This window comes from Cetorhinus maximus, chromosome 18 (genome assembly GCF_964194155.1).
Source record: "Cetorhinus maximus chromosome 18, sCetMax3.hap1.1, whole genome shotgun sequence".
Lineage (NCBI taxonomy): Eukaryota > Metazoa > Chordata > Chondrichthyes > Lamniformes > Cetorhinidae > Cetorhinus > Cetorhinus maximus.
The window spans coordinates 37,491,139-37,519,003 of NC_135896.1; the positions used below are offsets into that span (position 1 = coordinate 37,491,139).

Below are 27,865 nucleotides of genomic sequence, written 5' to 3' on the forward strand. Positions count from 1 at the left end.
GATATTTGGAAATGAGTCATTAAATCGAAATCCTGTCTGTCTGCTCAGGTATAAAACAAGAACAAAAGAAAGACTTACATTATATAGCCCCTTTCAAAACCTCAGGGTGTTGCAAAGCTCTTTATAACCAATGAAGTATTTTTGAAGTGTAATCCCTGTTATAATGTAACAAAATATGGCACTCAATCTGCACACAGCACAGTTCCACAAATGTTGCTGTGTGAAAATTAGCTGCCACGTTTTGTTGCATTGCAACAGTGACTAGATATCAGAAAAGAGACTTTGTTCAGAAGAATGTCAAAATGTATTGAGATCATGAAAGGCACTTCATAAATATGAATTATATTTTTAAACCCTTTTTTTGTTCGTTCTTTCCTTCCAGTGTTTGCATATGTTTAGCAGGAAAGAGTTTGAGGCAATCTTTCAATTCCCTGTCAGAATTTGTGTGGGAAATCATTAATGATAATTCTGTAGCATTTAGACTGAAAATTCAGAATGAAAATTCAGAACAAAGATGGCTTCTCTCCATTTTGTCATTGGGTGTGTGTTGATGCATATCTTGCTCTGTTTTTTTTTTAACCCCATGCACATTCATATGAACATATGAATTAGGAGCAGGAGTAGGCCATTTGGGCCCTCAAGCCTGCTCCATCATTTAATAAGAAATTGGCTTTTCTAGTAGTCTGGCCTCAACTCTACTTTCCTGTCTATCACCTGTAACCTTTGACTCCCTTCCTTCCACTTCATTCCAATACAGAGAAGTTTCAATCTTTTGATCCATTCTCTTTGTCAGTTATTTTTATCCAATTTATTTTCCTTCAATTTAATTAGAAACACAGCCAGCTGATTGACAGAATAGGATAATTTCAAATGATATTATGTTGATAAGTTAACAGCCCTTTGTTTTGGTAAGTGTAACTATGACAAGGAAGAGCTGTTTTTGTGCTATGCTGTTGGGTCTTTGATCTGGTTTGACTGCACTTATCCATGTTCAAACCAAAAATTCAAAGGATGTTAAAGATTCTCATTTAAGATGTTTCTGGGCAATGTTCTAGCTGTGAGCTCCTGAGTCTAGACCTCTGAGAACTATTGAAAAAGCTTGTGATCCACTCTTTTTATTCATCTTAAATCTAACTCGATTCCTTCATTGTATGAAAGAACATTAGTATTCACTGATATTGAATTGTCCTTTTTGAAGTATTATACTTTAAGTATGCAATTGATCTCCAACTTTGTTTTATACTCAAACTGGGTTAAGATAAAATGTAAAGCGTGTGCCGCACATTGTTATTTCTAACTTAGCTGAGGTTTAGATATGTTTGTGGAAAGATTTGGATCACTCTTTAGTTTTTGATGCATTAGTTGAATATATAGATTGGAGAGTAATTTAATTTTTTTGCATTTAATTTGTTGTATGAAGATACAGGTTGAGTGGGCGCAATGCCCCAGATATACCAAGTAATTTCACAGATTTCTGTCAAATTATTATTAAGATAGGAAAATGCAGGCAGATCAATAGCTCCACTAGAATATTGGGCTCCAAATTAAATTCCAGCTAGCATCTGTTCGCCACTTCAAATGATGAAAGTTTTCCTCCCAAGAGAGAATTGAGCACTTGGTCGCATCAGGATGCTTTCAAAATGGAAAGCCTGTCTGAAACAGTGCTAACTCTTATCAGATGATCATGGTATCTGTAAGAGAGCCTGAGGCCCAGATCATTCTACTTTCCCAGTAGTACAAATGGCAGATGAGAGGAACATAAATAAAGCTGAGGTGTTTATAGATTTCACAAAAAATGAGTGATTTTTGATCTCAGCAAGAAGTGACAAAAATATGAATCTTGATGTCAGTTCGGTATAGGACATAAATCCAAAACCTCTGGTGAGGAAATAAATATTACTTGCTGATTTACATGCGACACCCTAATAACAGCGTCTTTTTTTTTTTATCTTGTTGCAGGTTTTCGAGCTTCAGAACAAATTGCAAGAAAAGTCTAAAACTATTGATATTATGGCAGCTCAGATAAGCCACTTGGAGAAAGAACAAAGTAAATTAGCACAGCTCGCTAGTAAGAATGAAAGTCGACTCGGGCACATGCAGGTAAGAGCGATTGACACAAATAAGGAATGCTTTGGTATCTGCAGACCCCAGTTAGTGGGAGTGCCTAAGAGTCATACCTATCATATAATTTGCTGTAGAATGTTGAACTACTTGGGATAAAAGTCAGAGGAAATCTTGACCAGATTGTACAGTGCTCCTCTGGTCAGACCATCTGCTTGCTGAGAAACAAGGGTGACATTCGGGATCTAAAGGCCACAAGGCTGAATGAGGGTGTGAAAGGACTGAACTATGAATAAAGACTGGAGAGACTCAGGTTTTTTCACTTGGAAAGGATGCAGCGGAGCAGTAATCCTACAGTTCGCATTGTGTCAAATATGGCATTTCTATTTTTGTTTTTCTTTTTGTAGAGAATGTTAGCTAGTCAGACGGATAAATTGATGAACATTGATCAGGCATCACAACAGACCTACCAGAAGCAGGAGGAGTCGGTTAAAGAGGTGAAAGCTTTGGAAGAATCTGTAAACCAGCTCCAAGTCCAATTCCGACAGCTGGAACTGTCTGGCAGAACTGGTGGGACAGGCACAGGAGCGGCGAGCCTGAGTGAGTACAATACCATGACTCTATTTCTCAAGCTTGTGTCAACTGTTGTTGAAATTTAGGAGCAATGTAAACTAGTCCTATAAATTATAGAGAATTCACAATTGGGTTACACTGATAATGCGCCAATCTTTAGAGGAGTTATGCACCATAATTAAAACCTTTAAAAATGTTATTTGTTTAGAGGCTGGATATTGCCACAGCAATGGTTTCTCTACAAGAACTTTTTAAAGTAAAACACTTTTGATCTGCTGACCCCCTAATCTTGAGTCAGCTATTATTAAGAAACATGATTGTAAACAAGTTATCAGATCATATTACTGCTTAGTTGCTCAGCTCAAATAAAAGTTTTAAATCTAAAAATGATTTTGTCTTGTAGCTGCATTAGATAACCAAGTAAAGAGGCATGACAGCCTACTCAGTGTCCACGATGTGCGGTTAGCAGATATGGACCTGCGCTTTCAAGTACTCGAAACTGCAAGCTACAATGGAAAACTGATTTGGAAAATCCGAGATTACACTCGCCGAAAACAGGAGGCCGTCAGCGGAAAAACATTGTCCTTATATAGCCAGCCATTTTACACAGGATACTTTGGCTACAAGATGTGTGCTCGAGTTTACCTCAATGGAGATGGTATGGGCAAAGGAACTCACTTATCGTTGTTTTTTGTCGTTATGAGGGGAGAGTATGATGCACTGTTACCGTGGCCCTTTAAACAAAAAGTAACGTTGATGCTGTTAGACCAGGCACCGGCGAATCGCCATTTAGGTGATGCCTTTAAGCCAGATCCCAACAGTAGTAGTTTTAAGAAGCCAGTAGGCGAGATGAATATTGCTTCAGGCTGCCCGCTCTTTGTTGCACAGACTGTCTTGGAAAGTGGGACGTATATTAAAGATGACACTATCTTCATAAAAGTAGTTGTTGATACCTCAGATTTGCCAGACCCATGACCCATTAATGTGTTAAACATGAGGGGAATTACAATTACAGTGCAGGGTCTGTACCAGTGGAGTACAGTGTCGTTGATTTTCAACGGAAGGACATTCCTCCCAGCTGGTCGCCAAGAGCTTGAGCAGTTCACCTGACCATCTGAAGCACAAGAACTTTACCTCTCACGACAAAAGAGGTTATACTGGAATGACACCAATAACTTTATAATGTTAATATTTGGTGGTAATTGTTCATTCTTTGGGGTACTTCAGGAGCGGTGTTAAATACAGGGTATCCTGAAGTAATGACTGACAGCATTGATTGTCCAATTAAACTTGGAGTTGTAGTTGGAACAATGAAAAGCACTGTGCCATGTTTCTTAGTTAGCATTACAATCTGGCTGCTCTGTGTTGCCAAAGCAGTGTGGCCAGAGTATGATTTGCATTCTTTCTTCTTCAACCCAACTAAACAATGAATTACGGTAAAGGGAATCTCCAGAATTGCAACAGTGTGACTCCAGGTCATTGTCTGTAAAACTCCCCAGTCATTTCTTGAGTTCCAATTAGTTGAGCTGCTGTGGGTTGATATGAGGGGTGACGGAGAGGAAACCTGCAAGATGAGATTGAGTCAAATAGGTTCCTCCCGTTTAGTCCTTCCTATGTGTAAGGACAGTTCATTTTTTAAAAAGGCTTCAGATTGAATTAAAAATATAAAAATATTTAGTTCCTGTCCTTGTACAGTTTCTTACTGTACTTGCTCTGAACAAAAATTCCCAAGAATATCCAGATCTGATCAGGTTCTCCATTCTAGAGTAAATGCATTACTAACTGGATGCTACAGTGAAACACAATGACATAATTTATCATGTTGTTTGGCATCAGCAAATTTCAGCCTAAGAAATGAGTCATACCTGGTTTGCCCCCTTAATTCAATCGGTTGTCAATGTAGGTCGGAATTTTCCGGCCTCATTGGTATTGGGCATCATGGCGGGCGGCGGGGGGGAGGCAACAGTATGGCGAGACGGCCAAAAACAGGTTGCACACCATCGTGGAACCAGTTTGCGATCGTCTGCTCCACCCGTCACTGGCGGGCCGCCTTTCCCACCACCACACATCGGGAACTTAAACTTAACACTTTTAGCATCTCATTGTAAGCCCTGCTCGCCGGAATCATCCCCCCCACACTGAATCAATCACACTGACATGTTTCACAATTGTACATAAGCGGTGTGCACCTGGTGAGCTGCACTTCGCTCGGGATTTCGAGGTTTGTTTGCCTGCCTTGCTTCGGACAGCACTGCGGTCATCAGCGCCAGGCTTCACTGGCAGCACCACATCACTTCTATAGGGGCTCACGGGCGGGTCTCTACCTACCATCCAGCTGTAAGGCGGGAGTAGCGTCTCAATGGCTGTAGGGCCAAGGCTTGCTTGGGGATGGGAGAGAAGTCGCCTCAGGAAAAGGAAGGGGCTGTAGGGCAAGGGCTGTACGGGGGAAAGTGGGTATCCCAGGGTGTGTGTGAGGGCACATGTTGATCTGTGCAAGTGGCCTCAAGGTGGTGAGGGCTGAGGAGGCAGCCTCCAGAGGAGATGAAGCCAGATGGTGATGTGAGGGTTTGTGTGAGAGAGCGAATGGGTGGTGATATCCTTTGAGCTGGCAGTGAGTGAGGTGCCAGCGAATGTGTGACGGGCTTGTGAGTGTGTGAGTTTAGAGTGATGAGATGGTTGTCTTACCCTGGCGGCACGAATGAGATCATTCATCCGTTTTCTGCACTCCATGGCTGACCTCTTATGTGCAGCGTTGGCACTGACCATCTCTGCCACTGCCTCCCAAGCCAGAGTGATCAGACTGATGGGCCTCCTGCAGCCAGAGTGGGGGTAGAGGACATCGTGGCAGGCGTCCAGAAGGCATCCCCGGGATACGTCACTGAATCAGGTGCTGCACTCTTCTTGGCTTTTGGAGCCAGATCATCACTGGTGCAGTCCTGGGCTGCGAGCATTGAGAAGTGTGCACGAGGCACTTCCTGGAAAAAAGTAGGAAATCACAAATAACTCATGCACATTATGCCGTGATTCTGAGGCTACAGTTTTAAATTTGGCACCCTGTCTGAGGAAGCAGTGAGGTAACGGCGTGGTGGGAAAATTGGAGCCTGCCCGCCAGTGAGACAGCATGTTTCCTGTGGCTGTTTCATTAATGAGGTGGGAATGGGATGATACAGAGCAAAAACCCACCATTGTGGCTGGGAGGTAAAATGACTTTTTTCCCACCCACTACTGCACTTTGTGCAAATCTGGTACAATTCTGCCCGTGGTTCACTTGTCCCAGCTGCAGAAAGCTCTCCAGGACGAAGCAGCCCGCTTGATTGGCACCTCACCCACAAACATTCACTCCCTTCACCACTGATGCACAGTGGCAGCAGTGTGTACCATCTACAAGATGCACTGCAGGAATTCACCAAGGCTCCTTAGACAGCACCTTTCAAACCCTCGACCGCTACCATCTAGAAGGACAAGGGCAGGAGACACATGGGAACCACCACCACCTGCAAGTTCCGCTCCAAGTCATTCACCATCCTGACTTAGAAACATATTGCCATTCCTTCACTGTCACTGGGTCAAAATCCTGGAACTCCCTCCCTAACAGCACTGTGGGTGTACCTACACCACATGGACTGCAGCGGCTCAAGAGGGTAGCTCACCACCACCTTCTCGAGGGCAATTAGGGATGGGCAATAAATGCTGGCTTAGCCAGCAATGCCCACATCCCATGAATGAATAAAAAAAAAGAAATCCACAGGCAGGATAGTTCCCTTCATTTACCCTTACTGCAGAAAACTCTCTGTGGGGAGCTGCATGACCAGGTTAGTTCCCTTCCTCCGGACAGCATATGTGACAGTATATAGAAAAATAGTGGAACTTATTTACATGATGTAATGCCAAATAATACAAGTTAAGATCACATTTATGGTGCGGCTGGAATGACAAGACCATCTGACCATAAAATCCATTTTCAGGAATTGGCAATAATCAGCCCTTGTCTAGCTTGAATATGAAATAGAACCATTTGAACAGGGAGTGCACATTCAATTTGCATTTAGTTGTTTCCAAATGTATAACTAAAAGATGTATTTCTTTCATTCACCTCTGTCCTGCCTCGGTGTCGTCTGACAAGGCTCATTCAGACATGCTATATTCTCAAATAAATACAATTGATTCCCCTGATGGCTGGATTGATAAGTACACTTGATATTGTGGTCTTAAACCTACAAACTGGGAAGGTTCCTGGCTGAATCCCTGGTCTGTGCTGAATTATCTGATCAGCAGTGCACAACAGTTGGCTCCAGTGTCTGCAGCCTGGAAAATTGGCCACAGCTTCAAAGATCATCGATCCAGTGGAAAATGTGAATGCGTTCAGGTATGAAGCCTTTTGTGATGAATGAACTGAGTCTTGTCCAGACTCTCATGGAGAAAACCAATTTGAGTGAGGGCTAGTTGCACAAGAACCTGCAAGTGAGAAGAAAAGATTTTTAAAAATCCATTATCGTCTTCGTAAATGATTTTAGTGAAACAGTGTGGATCAATGGGAAATTTTTGGCAACAAGATGTTCACTGTGTTATAGTGAAAACTCAGCAGGTATTCCGAGAGAAAGAGATGGTGAATCAAAATGTACTTTTCTCTTTATTTTGCACCAGGCAATACTTTGTGAATTTGTCATCGTAAAGAGGTTTGCAATATTAGCTATTGTAGCTTTGTCAAATTTTACTGTGAGAGTAGCCAATAGACAGTTATAAAAAGTGAAAATTGATAATTTCGACTTTGGAATAACTCTTGAAACAAGGATTGGCTATGAAGTTTGCAGGTACCATTCCAATCCAATAATTAATGATTGGATTTGCTCCTTGCAATGGATTTATGTTCACTCTTACTTTATGTAAGCTCCAAAAATGGAGATTTGTTTGACCAGATAACCACTGTACCAAATTGTTTACTACAAATCTACCATCAAGCTATGACTCAATCACTGGTGTGCAAGTAAAGATTTGATTAAAATACCTAAATCAGTCTGATCTGTTCAGATCCTGATTAAGGATGGGTCTTTGTGAATTTTATTTTGGTAATTCTCTGTTGTTACTTTATTGTATGCATTGAAAGGTGCTTATACTCTGGTGTTTGTTTATTTTCCTTTCCAGGATTAGTGCCTAAACTGTCTCTCCACGTCTACTTTGCTAAATCCCACTTCCCTTATCCTGTGGCTACGTCATAGACCCATGTTTACAAATCTTCCCAGAACAAGCAAACGAGATTTAATGCTGGAAATTTAGGGAGCTTGGATTTAGAGATGTAAGTGTAGGGAGCTGGGAATCGAAGCTGGGATCCTGAAATTCAAGCAAAACAAGTAAGAGTGTACGAGAGCCTTGTAAAAAGAATGAGCTGGTGAAACGGTGAGGGCATCATGGTGACCTAGAATGTCCCCCTGGATATTTTGTTCAATACTGAGCATCTAGAAGCCACAAGCATTTCAAATCAGTTCATCCCTTTGAATAAATTATTTTGTTCAAATTTTTCAGGTTATTACAGTGTTTACCTTATAACTAATGTAACCTCAACGTTTTTAATATTAATGAAAATTATATTATTTAAAGACTGGCAAGTTTGGTTGTCTGGCTGTTTGTGTATGTGTGTTGATATTATTATTCACACTGGAAGGCACCAATGATGTTACATTTTTGTAGGGTCTTCCTTCCCTGATTGTTTGTTGAAACCTTAATTTCTTTGACCTCTTTTTGTCACTGGTGCCTGTAAAACAATAACTTTGAGAACACAAAGAAATGTTATCATTTCTGGAGAAATGTCATTTCAATAAATACAGACATACCTCAAAAGGAAACTTCTCTACTCCAATGCTCTACAAATTATAGTTATCCATGTATTGTAAGCAGTACACCAATAAAAATAACTTGCATTTTTATGACACTTTTAATTTAGTAAAACATCCCCAGGTGCTTCACAAGAGTATTATCAAATAAAACGACACCAAGCCACTTGAGATATTAAGGTTGATGACCAAATGCTTGGTCAAAAAAGATAGGTTTTTAAGGAGCACATTAAAGGAGGACATAAAGGCAGAGAGGTTTAGGAAGGGAATTCCGGAACTTAAGACTTCAACAGCTGAAGGTGTGGCTGCCAGTGGTGGAACAATTAAAATCAGGGATGCCCAAGAGGCCAGAATTGGAGGAGGACAGTTGTTTTGAAGGGTTGTGGTTTTGATGAGACTCCAGAGGTGGGGAGGGCATGCCCAGGGAGGGATTTGGAATGGGGGATGAGAATTTTAAAATCGCACCGTTGTTTACACAAGAGCCAATGTAGGTCAGCGAAAAGAGGAGTGACGGGTAGACAGGATTTAATGTGAGTTAGAATATAGGCAGCAGAGGTTTCGATGACCTTTACTTTAATGGAGGGCGACAGATGGGAGGCAGGCTATGAGTGAGTTTGAACAGCTGAGAGGTAACCAAGGCATAAGTGACATTAAGAAATTGGCAAAAGGAGGTCTTAGCAATGGAAAGTATATGTGGTCAGAATCTCATCTAGGATCTAACACAATACTAAGGTGTGAATAGTCTGGGTTCAGCCTGGTTAGTGGCAGCAGAACTGAACTTATAGTGGGAACTTAAGACAATGGCTTCAGTTTTCCTAATATTTAGTGGAGGCAATTTCTGCTCCTTCAGTACAGGCTCTCAGACAAGTAGACACACAATTTGGAGACAGTGAAGGGGTCGAGAGAGGTAGTAATGAAGACGAGCTGGATGTTGTCAGCGCATGTGTGGCAATGTGACAACTGTTATTTGGAAAATATTGCTGAGGGGCAGCATGTAGATGAGAAATAGGAGGGGGCTAATAATAGATCCTTGGGGGCACAAGAGATAACAGTATGGGAGCCGAAAGAGAAGCTATTGTAGATAAATTCCTTGGCTATGATAAGAATGGAACCAGACAAATCCAGTTGCACCCTGCTGTATTATGGAGAAGTGTTGGAGTAGAATGGTCTGGTGAATCATGTCAAAGGCGGCAGGTTAAAAAGGACAAGGAGGGATCACATACCACTGTCACAGGCACATAGCATGTCCTTGACTTTGATAAGAGCCATTTTAACACTGTGGCAGAGGCCAAAACCTGATTGGAAGAATTCAGATTTGGAATTCTGGGAAAGATGGGCACAGATTTGGGAGACAGCAGCAAGTTCAAGGATTTAGGAGAGGAAAGGGATAATGGAGATGGGGTGGTAGTTTGCAAGGATGGTGGGGTCATTTTGAGAAAAGGGGGGAATGACAGCAGATTTAAAGACGGGAACAGTACGAAACAGGAGAGAGCTGTTTTCAATGTTGGCTAAGATGGGGACCAGGAAGAGAATTGGGCAGTCAACAGCTTTTGGGAAAAAGGTTGGGGGAGTAGGTGGTGTGCATCAAGGGCGAAAAGAGCTTGGAGAAGACATGGATACGTTGGTTTTCAAAATGATTACAATGTAAAATGAATTGCAAAGTGTTTATTAGAACAAATAAAGGCAATTCTGGTACACAGTTTTATTAACAGTCAAATCTGGAAGAAGAAATTCATTCATCAGATTTTAAAATGCTGCACTGAGTTGAGCCATTTTGGAATAAAGCGATTTCACATAAAAATGTCAGAATCTGTGACCTTTTTGGTGTTCCTTTCCTTTTTACTTATAGCATTACCTCTATTATCAGACTTGCAGCTTTTGTCTGAACTAGCATTGACATTTGAAGGATTAATAATTGTGTACTTTAAGCGTTTGGTTAGACATATAAATTTGAATCCAACTTGATATTGTGCTGGATGAGAATATTTCAACATTAAAAATAACAACTTCCATGCCATTTAATAATGTGGACGGTCATGGCTATTGCTGAATATGTCTGTGGTAATGTATCAAACGACACTTGACTTAGACATGGTTAAGGGTCCAAACAAGGCAAAGACTTGATTCTACCAGTCTGCATATGGGGATACAGCTCAAGAGAGACTGTTCAACAAATGAAGTTTGTTAGCTTATACACTTTACAATTGTGCTTGTTACTCAGGTATCCAGTCTGTCACATGACTGCAAACAGTATGAGACAATTCCAGTATTTCTTTTTGGAAAAATATACTTTATTCATAAAATACCTGAAAGAGCATTACAAAACATTTCAATATGGTCATCACAAAAAGTGCAATCATATTCAACTTTTCCACATAGATCAATAGGTGCTTCAATACAATCAAGAAACATTACAGACATTTCAACATGGTCATTACAGACAGTCAGACAGTGCAATGGTATTCGAGTATTGAAGCCTCATCAGAAGACTAGACCAATCTCCGGTTGAAATAAATGTTTCCTTTGTAAAGCTAATCAAGTCCCTGCTGCTCCCACATTACGGTAACCCTGTCCCTTGTGAATGCACACAGGTTCCTATTTGCAGCAATTATCTCTCTGTAACACTAAAGGAGTCGCTACGTACATTATCGTGGTTATGTCTTTTTGTGTAGCTAAACCTCTCAAGTCTCCTCTCTTGGTCTTGAGCAGATTCTGAATTAAACTTGAATTAATAAATGTTTTTAACCCTTTGAACAACTCAGCCTTGTGTCTCCCTTCACTAAGCTCCCAGCCTGCTGTCTACCTACCCTTCCATATATCTATCTAGTTGTCTAATTACTCTCTGTTCTTATGTACCCCTACAGTGTCATTAGCCTCCTTGTCATTATAAACAGGAACAACAATTTCTATTGCCTTCATCATAATAAAATGTACCAAAGTGCTTCACAGGAGCATTATAAAACAAAATATGACACTGAGCCACATAAGGAGATGTTATAGGTTTTAAGGTGTGTCTTAAAGGAGGAAAATGAGGTCAGGAGAGTATTCCAGAGCTTAGGGGCTAGGCAACTAAAGGTGCAGCCACCAATGGTGGAGACATTAAGATTGAGGATGCTTAAGAGGACAGAATTAGAGGAGTGCAGATATTATCATGGGTTGCAATAATCACTGGAGGAGATTACAGAGATAGGGAGGGATTTGAAAACAAGGATGAGAATTTTAAAACAAAATGTTGCTTGACCAGGGGCCAATGTAGACCAGGGAACAGAGAGATGACAGGTGATTGGAACTTGGTGTGAGTTAAGACACAAGCAGCAGAGTTTTGGATGACCTCAAATTTATAGAAGACTGAATGTGGGAGACCAGCCAGAAATGTGTTGGAATAGTCAAGTCTGGAGGTAATGACGGGAGCAGCAGGAGATGAGCTGAGATGGGAACAAAGTTGGACGATATTATAGAGGTGGAAATAGGTGGTCTGAGTGATGGTGCGAATTTGTGGTCAGATGCTCAGATGTGACTCCCAGCTGCTCCCAGTGAACAGATTAGTTTAATCTCCAACTGTTACCAAGGACAGAGATGGAGTCTGTAGCTAGGGAATGGAGTTTGGAGTGTGGACCAGAAACAATGCTTCAGCCTTCCCAATATTTAATTGAAGGAAATTTCTGCTCATCCAGTACTGCATGTCAGATAAGCAATCTGATCATTTAGCAACAGCGGAGGAGTCGCGAAAGGGAGTGGTGAGGCAGAGCTGAATGTCGTCAGCATACATGTGAAAGCTAACACTGCCTTCAGGTGATGTTACTGCGGGGCAACATTTAGATGAGAAATAGGAGAGGGCCAAGGGTAGAGGGCCTTCTGGGAACACCAGGGTAATGATACGGGAGCAGGAAGAGAAGCCATTGTAAGTGATACTCTGGATACCGTTAGCTAGGTAAGAATGGAACCAGGTGGGACCAGTCTTAATCAGGTGGATGACAGTGGAGAGGCATTGGGGGAGGATGGTGTGGTCAACTGTATCAAAGGCTGAAGACAGGTAGAGAAGGGAAAGTTTACATTTTATCACAGTCACATAGGACGTCATTTGTGACTTTGAGAGCTGCTTTGGTACTGTGGCAGGAGCAACTTTAAAGGACAACAGTGTTAAGTTGTCCTTTAGATGCTGGCTCAAGAGATGATTTCCTAGGAGTGTGACAACAATGTTCATGAAATCTGGCACAAATGCAAACTAGCTGCTCTGATCAGACTATCATTCATGCAGTGGACCATCACAATGCTAATTATACATTAGAAAGTACACTATTTCCTTTTTAAAAAACTCCTATCAAATTTCAGTGTGAAGAAAACTCACTGAACAGGCACAATCTTCAGGCAGTTGATCATATGCAAGGGTAGCAGCCACATGGTAACGCCACCACCTGGAAGTTCCAATCCAAGCCACTCACCATCCTGACTTGAAAATAATTGCTGTTCCTTCACTGTTGGTGGGTCAAAATCCTGGAGCTCCGTTGCCTAACAGCACTGTTGGTGTACCTATATCACATGGACTGCAGTGGTTCAAGAAGGCAGCTCACCACCACCTTTTCAAGGGCAATTAGGGATGGGCAATAAATGCTGGCCCAACCAGCAATATCCACATCCCATAAATGAACAAAAAAAAGTATCCTGGGGTGTTCTCTTATCTGTCTGATAGCATCAAAGCTTTGGTGGATGAGTTGCACTCGTGAGCAAATTGTGCCATAAATTTATTTAGTTAGTCTTACACTTTGGCATATGGCAAATCTTTATGGTGATCACGATTGCTAAACCCAAAGCCTTTAGCAAAACCAAAGATGATGAAAAGGTAAATTGGCCATAATTAGTATTTTCTTTCGCTTTAATTCAAATTTTATCCAGTGATGACCCAAGGGAGACCAGCTAAAGTTTAAATGTCAAATTAGAATCTGATTCAAAGCAGGGTACCCTGTGCACAAAGTGTACACATTGTATTTCACTCTTAAGATCAACAGACATATAAAATATTTTATAAAGGGAGATTATCTTAGAAACTGCTGGTTGTTTTTATGTCTTACAAAGCCAGAATCAGCAAAATATAGATAGATGACAGGATCCATTCCACAAATCCCTAGCTCACTCTTTTATCAAAACCTAAAGCTCCCATTATAGTGTCTGACTGCCTCTTGAATGAATCCAGAGATTTTGTCTTTGTTACCCTTCAAGAAGACCATCCCAGATCTAAATCACTCTTTACTGCCCTTGTACTAGTTTGCACCTATATCACAAATATCAAGATAACTACTTGAAGGAAAAACACTTACAGGGCCAATGGTGAGAGAGCAGGGGAGTGGGACTAATTGGATAATGTTATGATCCCTGTAGAGACTGATAACTTCTTTAAAAAAAGGAATATGAATTTCCCAGCAATCAACAGAAAGGAACACAGGACAAGATTTCACATTTTAATACTTTTATTTTAACAAACTATAAGTAATATAGAATGAACATTACTTAACTGACAACTAGTACTCCAAGCCAAAGAAAAAGGTACATCCCCATGAACTAACTAAGATGACTGAAATACTTTACAACCCATTCGTATGTTATGTCACACTCCCAGAAGATATATAACCTTGAAAATCAGGTCTCACTCAACTCTTGACTTATCAGTAGGCTCCCTTCATCTTGCCACACCATGGCGAGTCTTCCAGCGTTCTTTAAAAGTCATTCTATTCAGTCTCCTGAGTATTCCCAAACTAGCTTCCAGTGGCAAAGCACTCTCTGGCCACTCCTTGGTCCTTAAATCTTTACAAGTCCCACCTCCTCAAATACAGAACCAGATCATATCAGCATTCTGCTTGGTGGCTGACCCAAAATAGTTTTTTTTCTGTTTTTCACAGCAGCAGCTGTTTCTGTCTTCCTCTCCTGGTCTCTGAATCTGTGTTGTGTGTGTCATTAAAGTCATCTGCTCTGTCAAGGTGTGAAAACTGGATATGATTTTCTATAGGTTTTAGCCTAAGTGTTTTTCCCATAACAACCAGATCACATGGGCCTGTCTCTGGGGAGAGTTTAATTTGACCTCACCATTCCCCTATTCATATAAACATACGAACATACATACAAAATAGGTGCAGAAGGAGGTCATTTGGCCTCTCGAGCCTGCTCTGCCTTTCAATAAGATCATGGCTAACCTCTTAACATTTCGAGTTCCACATCCCCACCTACCCCAATAACCTTTGATTCCCTTGCCTAACAAGAATCTATCTACCTCTGCCTTAAAAAATTCAATGACCCTGCATCCACTATCTTCTGAGGCAGAGAGTTCCAAAGTCACACAACTCTCAGAGAAAAAAATTCTGCTCAGCTCTGTCCTATAAGGGCTACCCCTAATTTTAAAACAGTGCCCCCCTAGTCCTGGACTCACCCACAAGAGGAAACATCCTTTCCACATCCACCTTGTCAAGCTCATTCAGGATCTTATATATTTTAATCAATTCACCCCTCATTCTTCTAAACTCCAGTAGAAACAAGACCAGCCTGTCCAATCTATCCTCATAAGACAACCTGCTCAGTCCTGTTATCAATCTAGTAAACCTCCTCTGAAATGCCACCAATACATTTACATCCTTCCTTAAATAAGGAGACAAAAACTGCACACAGTATTCCAGATGTGGTCTCACAAATTCCCTATGTAACTGAAGCATAACATCCTTACTTTCATGTTCAATTCCTCTCATAATAAACAAAAACATTCCATTAGCCTTCTTGATTACATGCTCTATCTGCATATTAACTTTTTGTGACTCATGCACTAGAACACCCAGATTCCTCTGCACCTCCTTACATCTTCTTCACAACATACTTTCCTACTTATCGTTGTGTCATCTGCAAATTTAGCTACCTTCATTTGCTTCTCTCATCTAAGTCATTGATATGAACTGTAAAAAGTTGAGGCCCCAGCACAGACCCCTGCAGGAATCCACTCATCACATCCTGCTGATCAAACAAAGACTTATTTATGCATGCTTCCTGTTTCCTGCCAGACAGCCAATCTTTTATTCATGCTAATACGTTACCCCAACACCATGAGCTTTTATTTTCCGCAATAACCTTTGATGTGGCACCTTATCAAATGCCTTCTGGAAATCCAAGTACAGTACGATTACAGACTCCCCTTTATCCACAGCACATGTTACTCCTTCAAATAACTCTAATAAATTGGTTAAATATGATTTTCCTTTCACAAAACCATGCTGATTCTTCCCACTTGCCTTGAGTTTTTCTAAATGCCCAGCTATAACCTCTTTAATGATTGATTCTAACATCTTTCCCATCATAGACGTCAAGCTAACAAGCCTATGGTTTCCTGTTTTCTGCCTCGCTTTCTTCTTGAATAGAGGGCTTATATTTGCTACTTTCCAGTCTGATGGAACATTTCCAAAATCTAGGGAATTTTGGAAAATTAATGCCAACACATCTACTACCTCATTAGCCACCTCTTTTAAGACACTAGGATGCAGTCCATCTGGACCCGGAGACTTGTCAACCCACTGCTCCATCAGTTTGCTCAGTACCACTTCTCCACTGATTGTAATTTCACCAAGTTCCACTCGACCTTCCACCTCCTGATTTACAGCTATTACTGGAATGTTCTTTGTATCCTCTGTAGTGATGACAAAAACAAAAACAAAAATTTTGTTCATTTCATCCACTATTTCCTTATTGTTTACTATTAACTCCCCATTCTCACTCTCTAGAGGACCATTCAGGACATTCTATTTCACTTTAAATTAAAGGAAACATTTTAAAATCTTGCATTTGTAACAATAATTCTATACAGGCACAATGGGACTAATAGCCTCCTTCTGTACTGTATCATTCTATGATTATCCCTTGACATATAGACATGGTTTAACTTGAAATTACTTCCAAATTAACCTCTTTTGCTTAGGATACCTCAAGAAATTAGCCTCCTCCTCCTTCCATCCCTCCCCCACTGCATCCTACCCCCTCCACTCCCACCACCTTCAAAGAACTCTAATATAAAGCCTCCTTTCCAGGCTTAGAAAGTCAGTTTTCTAAACATTCCTCATTGCCTTAATTTTCTGGCTCTAGGGATCAGCCTCATTGCCTTTCCCTTCATCACACTTATCTTTTTAGTGCCTCGGTTAAAGTAACTGCTCGTGGTAATCAGGCCTATATTTTACTACCGCAAAGCACTAGGTTTGCTGTTGAAGGGTCAAGAGGACTCGAAACGTCAACTCTTTTCTTCTCCGCCGATGCTGCCAGACCTGCTGAGTTTTTCCAGGTAATTCTGTTTTTGTTACTAGGGTTGCTTTGTTGGCTGCTGCTTTGGATTGCGAGATCTGGTAGGCATCCAATCCACTCTTCCTGTCAGATCACGCTCAGGCCTCTCCCCGCCGGTTTGATATTATTCAGTGAGGGTGGCCTCTACATTTTTTCCAATATCTAGCACTTTGCACTTCCCTGTTTCAAATCTCATCAGGCATGGTTCTGTTCACCTACAAGTTTTGACTGGATGCTCCTTGTTTCAGCAAATTTGACTGTTGTTTACTGGTGTTATTTGCAAATGTGACCAACTTGTAGCGAGGAGGATTTTCAATTTGCATAGTGATCCTGAACTGAATAACTGTAGTGTTCAGCTAAAACATCTATAAATTAAATTCAAAGCCATATGAAGGCCTGGATAATATGAAGCATATTTTCATATTACAGAAATATTTTCTCCATGGGTTTTATAGAATTAGGAATTCAAACTGTAATTGAATAAACCTTAAATATTGTTATGACATGCAACTTTTAAGAAGAACTTACTTATAGACTGGAGCTGACTTTTGTAACTTGCTTGGGATGAACCAGGTTTAATACATCCTAGAATTCTTAAGGAATACATGAGCTCTGGCTAATGTTTAGGAGTTCCATAAATATAGAAATCATTGCGGCATTTGATCAGCTTCCATATGTAAACCAGAAATACAGTTGATCCTCACTTCAAGTTGTAGTTGTGTTCCTGAAAATTATGATTTTAAGTGAAACAACTTTAAGCGAATCACAGTTTCCTATTAAAACCAATGTAAAAGTTATAGTTAGGTTCTTCAGCAGTAGGACATTCCTCATCAAAAAAAAATTAAAACATTATACCCTTTAAGTTGAAATACTTTACATTGCTAAATTCCTATATTGGTAAATAAAATAACTTTTAAAATAAAATAAATTTTGAAATATAAAAGAAATATGGCAACTTTCTACTTTCAGTACCTCTCACTGGCTGCTGATCCTGCTCACCACACATCCTGCTCTCTGACCCTCCTGGTCACTGTGGACCTTTCCTCTCATTGACCCTCCAGTTCATGACCTCTCTTGCTCCCTAACCCACCCTCTTGCTGGTAACCTTCCAGGCTCACAGCCTCTCCCAGTCCCTAACCCACCCTCTCGCTGATCCTTCCTCTTGTCGAACTTCCCACTCCCCGACTCTCCCACGCATTACATCTGTCCCCTGAACCCTCACTGTGAGCACAGACTCTGGAGATGAGCAGCAAGAGGCAGGAGGAGCAGCTTCAATTTGCAGGAGTTAAGTTCTCTCCAAGTGGGTTTGAGAGCTGCTTCATCCCTTTTTAATCAGAAATCTCCCTCTCCACTCCTGTCCACATTTTAAAGTCACGGGGAGTGGCTCCCACATCCACAAAGCAAGTGGCGGCACTGTTGTAATATACCTTTAAGGGATTGCAGCATGACATCACTAGAGGGAAGTGTGTCATGTGATCCAGTTTTAGGTTCACTTTTGCTTTTCAACAGTGCATACATACACACAGCTCTGCAACTCTGATGTCTTCACGCTTTATGCCACTGTATAAATGTTCCCACGTGCCTGTCTCAATAAATGAACACACAATGTGTTTACACAATTCCTTATAAGCAATTAGTGCCTTTATATCATTATTAAAAACATAAAATCTGCTGCCCCACTGGTTTTACCACATTAGAGAGGAGATATGCCTCGACCTGATGTCCCAAACACATTCAATCCATTGGTGAGTAAATTGTCTCATTGTTGGAATCAAGGATCTGTTACCAGGAGATTTCTCGGAGAGGCCACAAGCCTGGAGGGTCATCAGCAAGAGGGTTGGTCAGGGAGTGAGAGAGGCCACTTCAAAATGGTGCCGATCAAGTCACACGGCCCTATGTCACACTGGGGAACGATGGTAAAATGAATCTTGTGATGCTAAACAAGATCAGAGGCCCCATTTACTGACCAATGTTAAAGTGAAATACCTTTAAATGAGGACTCACTGTACCCAATTTCCACCACTTATCCCAACCTCTGAGTAATTGGCAGTCTATCTGTCTGGCATGAAGTCATGGATAAGCAGTATTTTCTGTTTACAGTTCTCATAGACTATATATTGTACATAATATCATTAATAAATTTCATGATAACAGCAAGTTTTGTGTTCAGGTAGCCAGTAAAAAGAAGATTCAAAGCTATCTGGACAAAGTAAATGGATGGGTTGAGGAATGGCAGATGGATTTTAATATCCTTAATTGGCGTGTGTTGAATGTTGGAACAGCAGACATGAACCATTGAATACTACCAATGATGGGCTTCCGTTAGCAAGTGTGGAAACTGGGTTGTGGTCTCATCGTTGACCAATCATTGAAAACATCCAGTCAATGTGTGAAGATGTTATAGCTGAGCTCATCAACTACAATGATATAGTTAAAGGTTATTTGGTAAGTCACAGCACATCATTTTTACACTGATAAAATAAAATTACATTTGTAATATCTTATTCAACTTCTGGACGCCCTACTAAAGACCATTACCAAATGTTCACAGAAGTAAACTGAGTATTGCTGAAAAAAGAGACATCTTTGTCAAAGCTTTTCATCTTGGACTCATCAGGCCAATTCGCAAGAATACCAAATATAAAGGGAACAACAATTTATACTCTATGAGATGGGACTGCTGATTGGCTGCAGAAGTAAACTGGTTTACTCCAGTAAAGAAGATTGATGGAGAGGTGAAATAGCAAGGAAAATGCAGTGAAACTTTCAAGGATTGGGACCTACTAATGGTTGATGGAGAAAGTGTGAAAGGCAATTCAATTAGGCACTAATTATAGTAGGAATCAAAAAAAGTGTATCATATGACTGCAGGCTTCACACAATTTACTTTAATATATTTGTTCATGGGTTGTGAGCATGGCTGGCAAGGCTAGCACTTATTGCCCATATTAAAGGCTTTAGAATGCCGGGCAGTGCAATGTGGATTGTGATTTCCTGGTTCAGTAGCTAAATAGCTGCAGCACTTAGTGTTTAGTGACTTTGCTGGAAGTACACCTTTGTACTTTTGTGTGAGGACAGGATCAAACTTTATTATTATGATCCCATAATTGAATAGCTTATAACCATTGTCTGGAGCCATGCTTTTTAGGGACTGATCTTTCATCTCTGAGATGTGGGCCTGAATTTACATCCTTGAAGTGGGTAGCAGGAGTTGGGAAAATTCCCAGCTTTGTGCACCCCCCTGAAAAAGTGGCTCTGGAGGCACGGCCAGGAGACGGGTTCAGCCAACCATGGAAACGCTTCAGAGGCAGAGGTGGGACCGATTTAGGAGGCAGCCCGATATGAAGGGCTGTCTTGGAAGTCACTCAGTAACAGGACAGGAAGGGATTATATGGCTGCCTGGGAGAAGACTTCATTGTGTCGTCATGTGAGTATAAGATTTTCATGTTGACCTAGCGTAAGAGATGGTCAATTATGAGCCTTCCATACCAAACTTTAGATGCTGAAGTCTGCCAATTACAAAGTGTAAGGAGTGTCCACACAGCTGACATTTACTGTTTGCAAATATCCACTGCCCCCAGCCATGGAGATGTCAGCATCTTTGCAGCCACAACAGGTCATGACACTGTACAGCAAGTGAAATGAGCATGGGGTTGGTATCAGGACTCTGCATGCAGACCCTCCATGTCCAGCCACACGCCATTTCACTTTTTCAAGCCTGGCACCCAAGTGCCCTGGCCATAACCGTGATGTCAGCACACTGTCCTCACAGGCATGTGTGACTGCAAGAGAGTATTCCAGCAAGGTCCTATAAGATGAGTGGGAAGAGTGTCCTGCAGCGGTGAAGAGTTTCCTGCAGTCAGCATCGCAGTGAAGTGGTCTGGGAAGGGAGTCCTGCAGTCAGTTCTTGTTGAAAATAACAAGAGTGACAGCGTGAGAGAGTGGCAGAGAGATCAGAACCAGCGTGAGTGCAGGGAAGCTTCAAAAAGTGATGTCAGCACAAAGGTGAGAGCTGATTGGTAAGTTGTGGTTAAGTGTTTTTCTCCACTTTTTTCTCCAGTTTTTCTCCAGTTTAAAATAGATTAAGCTAAGGAAAGGTAAGAGTTCTAGTTTTTATTTAAAGTACATAAATAATTTAACCTTTTTTACTGTTTAACTTAAAGTAAGGAGTTTTTTTCACCTAGAGGCATGGCAGGGCAGCTCAGTCCTGTGTTATGCACCGCCTGCAACATGTGGGACATCCTAGACATTCCTTGTGCTCTGACCGACCATGTGTACAGGAAGTGCCACCAGCTGCAGCTACTTGAGCTCTGAGTTTCGGAGCTTGAGCGGCAGCTGGAGGCACTGAGGTGCATCCATGAGGCTGAGAGTTTTGTGGATAGCACGTTTTTAGACGTGGTCACCCCACAGCTTACGAAAGTGCAGACAGAGAGGGAATGGGTGACCATCAGTCAGAAGAAAGGTGTCAGGCAGGTAGTCAGGAAATCCCCAGGGTGCATCTCGCTTAAGAACTGTTTTTCTGTGTTGGAAAACAGTGAGAATCATGGTTCCTCTGGGGAGTGCAGCCACGCTTAGGGCGCTGTGAGTGGCTCAGCTGCACGGTGGGGGAGGAAAAAGAGGGGAAGAGCAATAGTGGTAGGAGACTCGATAGTAAGGGGAACAGACGGCGTTTCTGCGGCCGTAGACGTGACTCCAGGATGGTATGTTGCCCCCCTGGTGCCAGGGTCAAGGATGTCACTGAACAGCTGCAGGGAATTCTAAAGGGGGAGGGCAAACAGACAGAGATCGTGGTACATATTGGTACCAACGACATAGGTGGAAAGAGGGATCAGGCCCTGCAAGCAGAATTTAGGGAGCTTGGAAACAGATTAAAAAACAGGACCTCAAAGGTAGTAATCTCTGGATTACTTCCAGTGCCACATGCTAGTGAGTATAGATATAGGAGGTTAGTCCAGATGAATGCGTGGCTGAAGAGATGGTGCATGAGGGAGGGCTTTAGATTTCTGGGACATTGGGACTGTTTCTGGGGGCAGTGGGACCTGTACAAGGCGGACGGGTTACACCTGAACCGGAATGGGACCAACATCCTTGCGGGGAGGTTTGCTAGTGCTGCTGGGGAGGGTTTAAACTAACTTGGCAGGGGAATGGAATCCTGAGAGGAGGTAATGCATTGGGAGATGCACAGCCAAAATTGGAAGAGAGAGCAAGTGAGTCTGGAAGGCATAGAAATGAAAGGCCAGTTAAGGCACCAGGGAGTTTGGCAAGGTTGGATGGTATTTCTTTTAATGCAAGGAGTCTGACAAATAAGGCAGATGAGTTGAGGGCAAAAATTAACACATGGAAGTGTGATGTCATTGCTGTCACAGAGACATGGTTGAGAGGGGGGCAGGATTGGCAGCTCAATATTCCAGGATATAGGGTCTTCGGGCGAGACAGGGGAGGAGGTATAAGAGGAAGGGGTATTGCAACATTGATCAAGGAATCAATTCCAGCAGTGAGGGATGACATCTTAGAAGGCTCCTCAAATGAAACCATATGGGTAGAACTGAAAAACAAAAAAGGAGCAATCACATTGCTGGGAGTGTACTATAGGCTCCCAAACAATCAGAGAGAAATAGAAGAGCAGATATGTAGGCAAATTTCAGAGAAGTGTAAAAATAATAGAGTAGTAATAGTGGGGGATTTCAACTTCCCCAACATTAACTGGGTTAGTCATAGTGTGATAGGTTTAGAGGGGGTGGAATTCTTAAAATGCATCCAGGAGAGATTTTTAAGCCAGTACGTAGAAGGTCCTGAACTTAATTTTAGGGAATGAAGCCGGGCAAGTGGTACACGTATCAGTGGGGGAGCATTTTGCAGATAGTGATCATAACTCCGTTAGGTTCAAGGTTGTTATGGAAAAGGACAAGGATGGGTCAGAAATCAGAGTTCTAAATTGGGGGAAGGCCAAATTTAATAAGATCAGGTATGATTTGGCCAGAGTGGACTGCGAGCAGCTACTTTTAGGTAAATCTGTGTCAGAGCAGTGGGACTCATTCAAGAAGGAAATAGGGAGAGCACAGGGCCAACATATTCCAGAAAAGACAAAGGGTGGGATCAACAAATCCAGGGAACCCTGGATGTCGAGGGACATACAGGATTGGATAAAGAGCAAAAGGGAGGTTTATGGCAGATACCGAGGGCTCAAAACAGCAGAAGCCCTAGAGGAGCATAGAATGTGTAGGGGCAACTTAAAAAGGAAATTAGGAGAGCAAAAATGGGGCATGAAAAAGCATTGGTAGGTAAAATAAAGGAAAATCCAAAGTTATTTTACAAGTACATTAAGAGTAAGAGGATTACTAGGGAAAGTGTGGCCCATTTAGGACCATAGTGGAGCTGGAAGACGTAGGTAGGGTTCTAAATGAATACTTTGTGTCGGTGTTCACAAGTGAAAGGAATGACTTGGATATGGAAATCGGGCAGAAGGACTGTGATATAATTAAAGAAATTAGCATAGAAAGGGAGGAGGTTCTAATTGGCCTGGCAGGCTTAAAAATAGATAAATCTCCAGGCCCAGATGAAATGTATCCCAGGCTGTTGAGTGAGGCAAGAGAGGAGATAGCAGGGGCGCTGGCAATAATTTTTAATACCTCCCTGTCCACAGGAGAGGTGCCAGAGGACTGGAGGACAGCCAATGAGGTACTGTTATTCAGGAAGGGAGGAAGGGATAAACCAGGGAACTACAGGTCAGTCAGCCTAACCTCAGTGGGGAAACTATTGGAAGCAATTCTGAGGGACAGAGTTAATCTACACTTGGAGAGGCAGGGATTAATCAAGGACAGTCAGCATGGTTTTGTTAAGGGGAGGTCATGTCTGACCAATTTGATTGAATTTTTCGAAGAGGTGACCAGGTGTGTAGATAAGGGCAATGCATTTGACGTATTCTACTTGTACTGCAGCAAGGCTTTTGATAAGGCCCCACATGGGAGACTGATAACGAAGGTAAGAGCCCATTGGGATCCAAGGCAATTTGGCAAATTGGATCCAGAATTGGCTGAGTGGCAGGAAGCAGAAGGTGATGGTAGAGGGGTGTTTTTGTGACTGGATGCCTGTGTTCAGTGGGGTTCCACAGGGATCAGTGTTGGGTCCCTTGCTGTTTGTGGTATATATAAACAATTTAGACTAGAATGTAGGAGGGTTGGTCAGTAAATTTGCGGATGACACGAAAATTGGTGGGGTGGTAAGTAGTGAGGAGGATAGCCTTGGATTACAAGAGGATATAGATGGGCTGGTCAGATGGGTTGATCAGTGGCAAATGGAATTTAATCTGGATAAGTGTGAGGTGATGCACTTGGGCAGGACAAACAAGGCACGGGAATACACGATGAATGGTAGGACCCTGGGAAGCACTGAGGATCAGAGGGACCTTGGTGTGCATGTCCGCCGGTCTCTTAAGGTAGCAGGACAGGTAGATAAGGTGGTTAAGAAGGCATATGGGATATTTGCCTTTATTAGCTGAGGCACAGAATATAAGAGCAGGGAGGTTATGCTGGAACTGTATAAATGCTGGTTAGGCCACAGCTAGAGTATTGTGTGCAGTTCTGGAATCCGCAGTATAGGAAGGATGTGATTGCGCTAGAGAGAGTGCAGAGATTTACCAGGATGTTGCCTGGGCTGGAGAGTTTTAGTTATGAGGAGAGATTGGATAGGCTGGGGTTATTTTCCTTGGAGCAGAGGAGATTGAGGGGGGACATGATTGAGGTATATAAAATTATGAGGGGCATAGATAGGGTAGACAGGAAGGAACATTTCCCCTTGGTGGAGGGAACAGTAACCAGGGGGTATAAATTTAAGGTAAGGGGCAGGAGGTTTAGAGGGGATGTGAGGAAGAATTTTTTCACCCAGAGGGTGGTGGGAATCTGGAACTCACTGCCTGAAAGGGTGGTAGAGGCAGAAACCCTCATAACATTTAAGAAGTATTTGGATGCATACTTGCGATGCCATGGCATACAAGGCTATGGGCCTAGTGCTGGAAAATGGGATTAGAATAGTTAGGTACTTGTTTCACTGGCACAGACTCGATGGGCCGAAGGGCCTTTTTCTGTGTTGTCGACTCCTAAGACTCTATAAGCATCAGACCACATCACAACATTCTGGGTTTGCTGTCACACAAGCACAGTACACCCGATTCATGAATGGACCCCACCCCGCCATCGACCCCCCACCCACCCTCCCCCTACCCGCCACAACAACATAAGCCTGTGCACGACTTGAGACCAGCAGGTAGTTGCATGTTGGAATTGAGCAGTTCGGTATAAAGAGAGAATCATGACTCATCCATGTGCTTTATCTATTGTCATAGCAGAATGTCCCGGAGGAGAAGTCCATCTGAGTCTCATGGGTTAAATGCACCCAGATTCTGCGACCATGACCTAGAGATCCTGGTGCAGGAGGTCGAAGGCCGGAGAGCCACCCTGTATCCAGCAGGTAGAAGAAACCCTCCGGCCATCACAAAGAGAGTGTGGCAGTTAATTACTGCAGCGACGAATGAATCAGGAGCGTATTGTTAAACATGGATTCAGTGCTGCAAGTGACTCCACAAGCTGTTGCACTCAGGTAAGGTGAGCTATTTGGCTGAAGCACACATTTGCCCCTGGTTTGGGTCTCAAATGACTGAGACTTCAGATAAGACACAATTTCCCCATACATCACCATCAACAAGGATGACTGAGTGGACATGACATTCTTGTATGTCTAAGCATAAATGGGATGGCATCTGCATGCCCACTTTGACACCTGGCCACATAGACTGTGCTCATACATGGATGCAGGATTCAATGTCTCTCAGTTTGTCTTCATTGTTCACTTGCAGGAAAACAGAGCTCAAAATGTTAAGGCGATGGCCTGGACACAGGGTGTGCGAACCTCAGGGTAATTGGTCAACTGAAAGAGAGGGCCAAGCAGATAGCGTGTGTGCCTTCCCAGGCCAGTGTAGGAGATGGTGAATCACCCACTTCAGGTGCCAAAGGCGGTGTTAAAGGCACCTCCAATCATGGCTTCACTGGTCGTGGTGATGGTTTTCAGCAGGGGAAAGGTGGATCAAGCATAATGGGCATCTGGCACATGGTAAAGCATGGAGGAAAGGTTCTGGGTCAAGGCTTCTGCTCACATAGTTTTAGATAATGACCTGTGCACTCACACTGATTAACGATTACACTAATTATCTCCTGTTGTGTCTCACACAGATCCCATTGCCGCACGCCCACCCCCCCAGAGCCAGATCTTCCCTCGAGCATCAGGAGGAGGAGGATGAAGAGAAGTCTGAGGAAGCACCGCCCCATCTGACCAGCCCACAATCCACCAACACAGATAGTAGCACTGCAGAGGGATGCAGCGACATTTAGAGTCAGTTGTACACAGTGAGGGGGACTACAGGAGGACGTGTCTGAGTCAGACAGATCTGTGGACATCCCCCTTCAAAGGACGGAGGGTAGTGATGACGATGCTCCAGCTGGCAGAGAGGTGTGCCTCAGGAGTCACCTTAAGGAGTATAGTACTTGGGTCAGCAGCAGCAGATGTGTGGACATCTGGCGGAGTTCCCTGAGGCAATGCGTGTTCATGCGCTGTGAGTGGAGGAGTTCATTGCTGTGATGAGCTCAACCTCATCTCGGGGGCTCGACCACTTGAGCTCCCTGAGAGAATGGCCAATTTCATGGAGAGTCACATTCAGCATCACTCTCAGTGGATGCAAGGGCAGTGTGAATCCCTGCAAAACGAACAAGGCTCACTCAGCGGGCTGGAACAGTCCATTCAGTGTATGTGCACAGTCCTCTATGGAATACATGAAGAGCTGCGTACCCAGTAACAGGGCATTCTCGCTGGTGGCACAAACGGATGGCGGAATGGATGACTGCGACACCCCATCCAACCCAGGAATCAGGAGGTTGAAGAGGAGCACGAGTCTGCTGTGAGCAGTTCTACACCCTCCCCTTCCACGGCTTTTCTGGCCCCATCCCCACCAGAGCCCTCATCTGTGGTATGTGCGCCAGTGACCACAGCTGCCCTGCTGTTCTGATGAAAGATCACAGACCTGAAACATTAACTCTGTTTCACTTTCCACAGATGCTGCCTGGGCTGCTGAGTATTTCCAGCACTTTCTGTTTCATTACTGTTTAACTATTATATAGCAGGTCGCCTCTTCACATGACATTTCCATAGATCGTTCAAAGTTTACTGTAAAGCACAAACAAAGATTGCATAACAGTTGAGGAAACTGTTCCTGCTGGATTATAAGCAACATGAGGTCAGCACACTTCATCTCCTTCGGTTTGTTTCTCCGTAAGTTTTGTGTTAGATAGAGTAACTTAGTATTTGCATGAGTAGCAAAGAAGGAAATAGGTGACTTGAACATTGGAATATAAAGCTTCCTTTATCTTGAAAGGTGGGGTTTTCCAGTTGTACAAGATGGGGATTCTCTGAGTAAAGATGTCTGGTGTCTTTTCCATAAGTGCAATGAAACAAAGCCAATTCAGTGACTATATTTGCAGTCCTAACATTATTTTCGCCGGTTGATGGGGATAATTTGCAGCTCTCGTACATGTGGATTAATTGCTGTGGAAATATAAACAATAGGAGTTTATTATAATTTTACAACCTGGCCAGCCCCATGTGCAGAACAAACAATAGAATGAAGTACGTTGCCAATATCACAGGTGTAACGCTACTCATGAAACAATATCAGCCACATGTGGTTTATGTAACTATTTATAAGAAATATAGTGAAATAAACCTGGGAAACTGTAAAACCAATGGCTTTACAAAATAATAGAACTGCTTGTTAGAAACAGAATCAAAGTGAAGCTACATAAAAATAACTTGCTAAATGGCAGCCAGTTTGGTTTCAGAAGGGGCAGATACTGCCTGACTGAAATATTTGACTTCTTTGACAACCCAAGGAAATGTTGAAAAACTCTCTGGGTGGAATTTTCCACTTTGGAGAAGTGGAAAGGGCAGTGACGGGTGGGCTTCACAGTGCATTTCCCGCTGGAAGGTGTGGCCGGAACTCACGCCCGATTTCACGCCCGGAAGCTGCTTAATTATGCACCTGCGAGTAGCTCTCCAAA

The 27,865-nt window shown here is 42.6% G+C and overlaps 2 protein-coding genes across 4 annotated transcripts in view; both read left to right on the plus strand.

Moving 5' to 3' along the window:
• Positions 1-8,555, plus strand: part of traf3 (TNF receptor-associated factor 3) — a 67,948-nt gene extending 59,393 nt beyond the window's left edge. For all 3 annotated transcript variants that reach the window (XM_078562411.1, XM_078562413.1, XM_078562412.1), the window contains 3 exons: positions 1,960-2,100; positions 2,469-2,661; positions 3,038-8,555. In XM_078562411.1, coding sequence (XP_078418537.1) covers positions 1,960-2,100; positions 2,469-2,661; positions 3,038-3,609 — 906 coding nt within the window. In that variant the 3' untranslated portion in view covers positions 3,610-8,555. The remainder of the gene's footprint in view (positions 1-1,959; positions 2,101-2,468; positions 2,662-3,037) is intronic.
• A 16,553-nt stretch (positions 8,556-25,108) lies between these two features.
• Positions 25,109-27,865, plus strand: part of amn (amnion associated transmembrane protein) — a 67,346-nt gene continuing 64,589 nt past the window's right edge. Inside the window, exon 1 of the mRNA XM_078563407.1 lies at positions 25,109-25,229. Within this exon, the coding sequence (XP_078419533.1) occupies positions 25,109-25,229 (121 nt within the window). The remainder of the gene's footprint in view (positions 25,230-27,865) is intronic.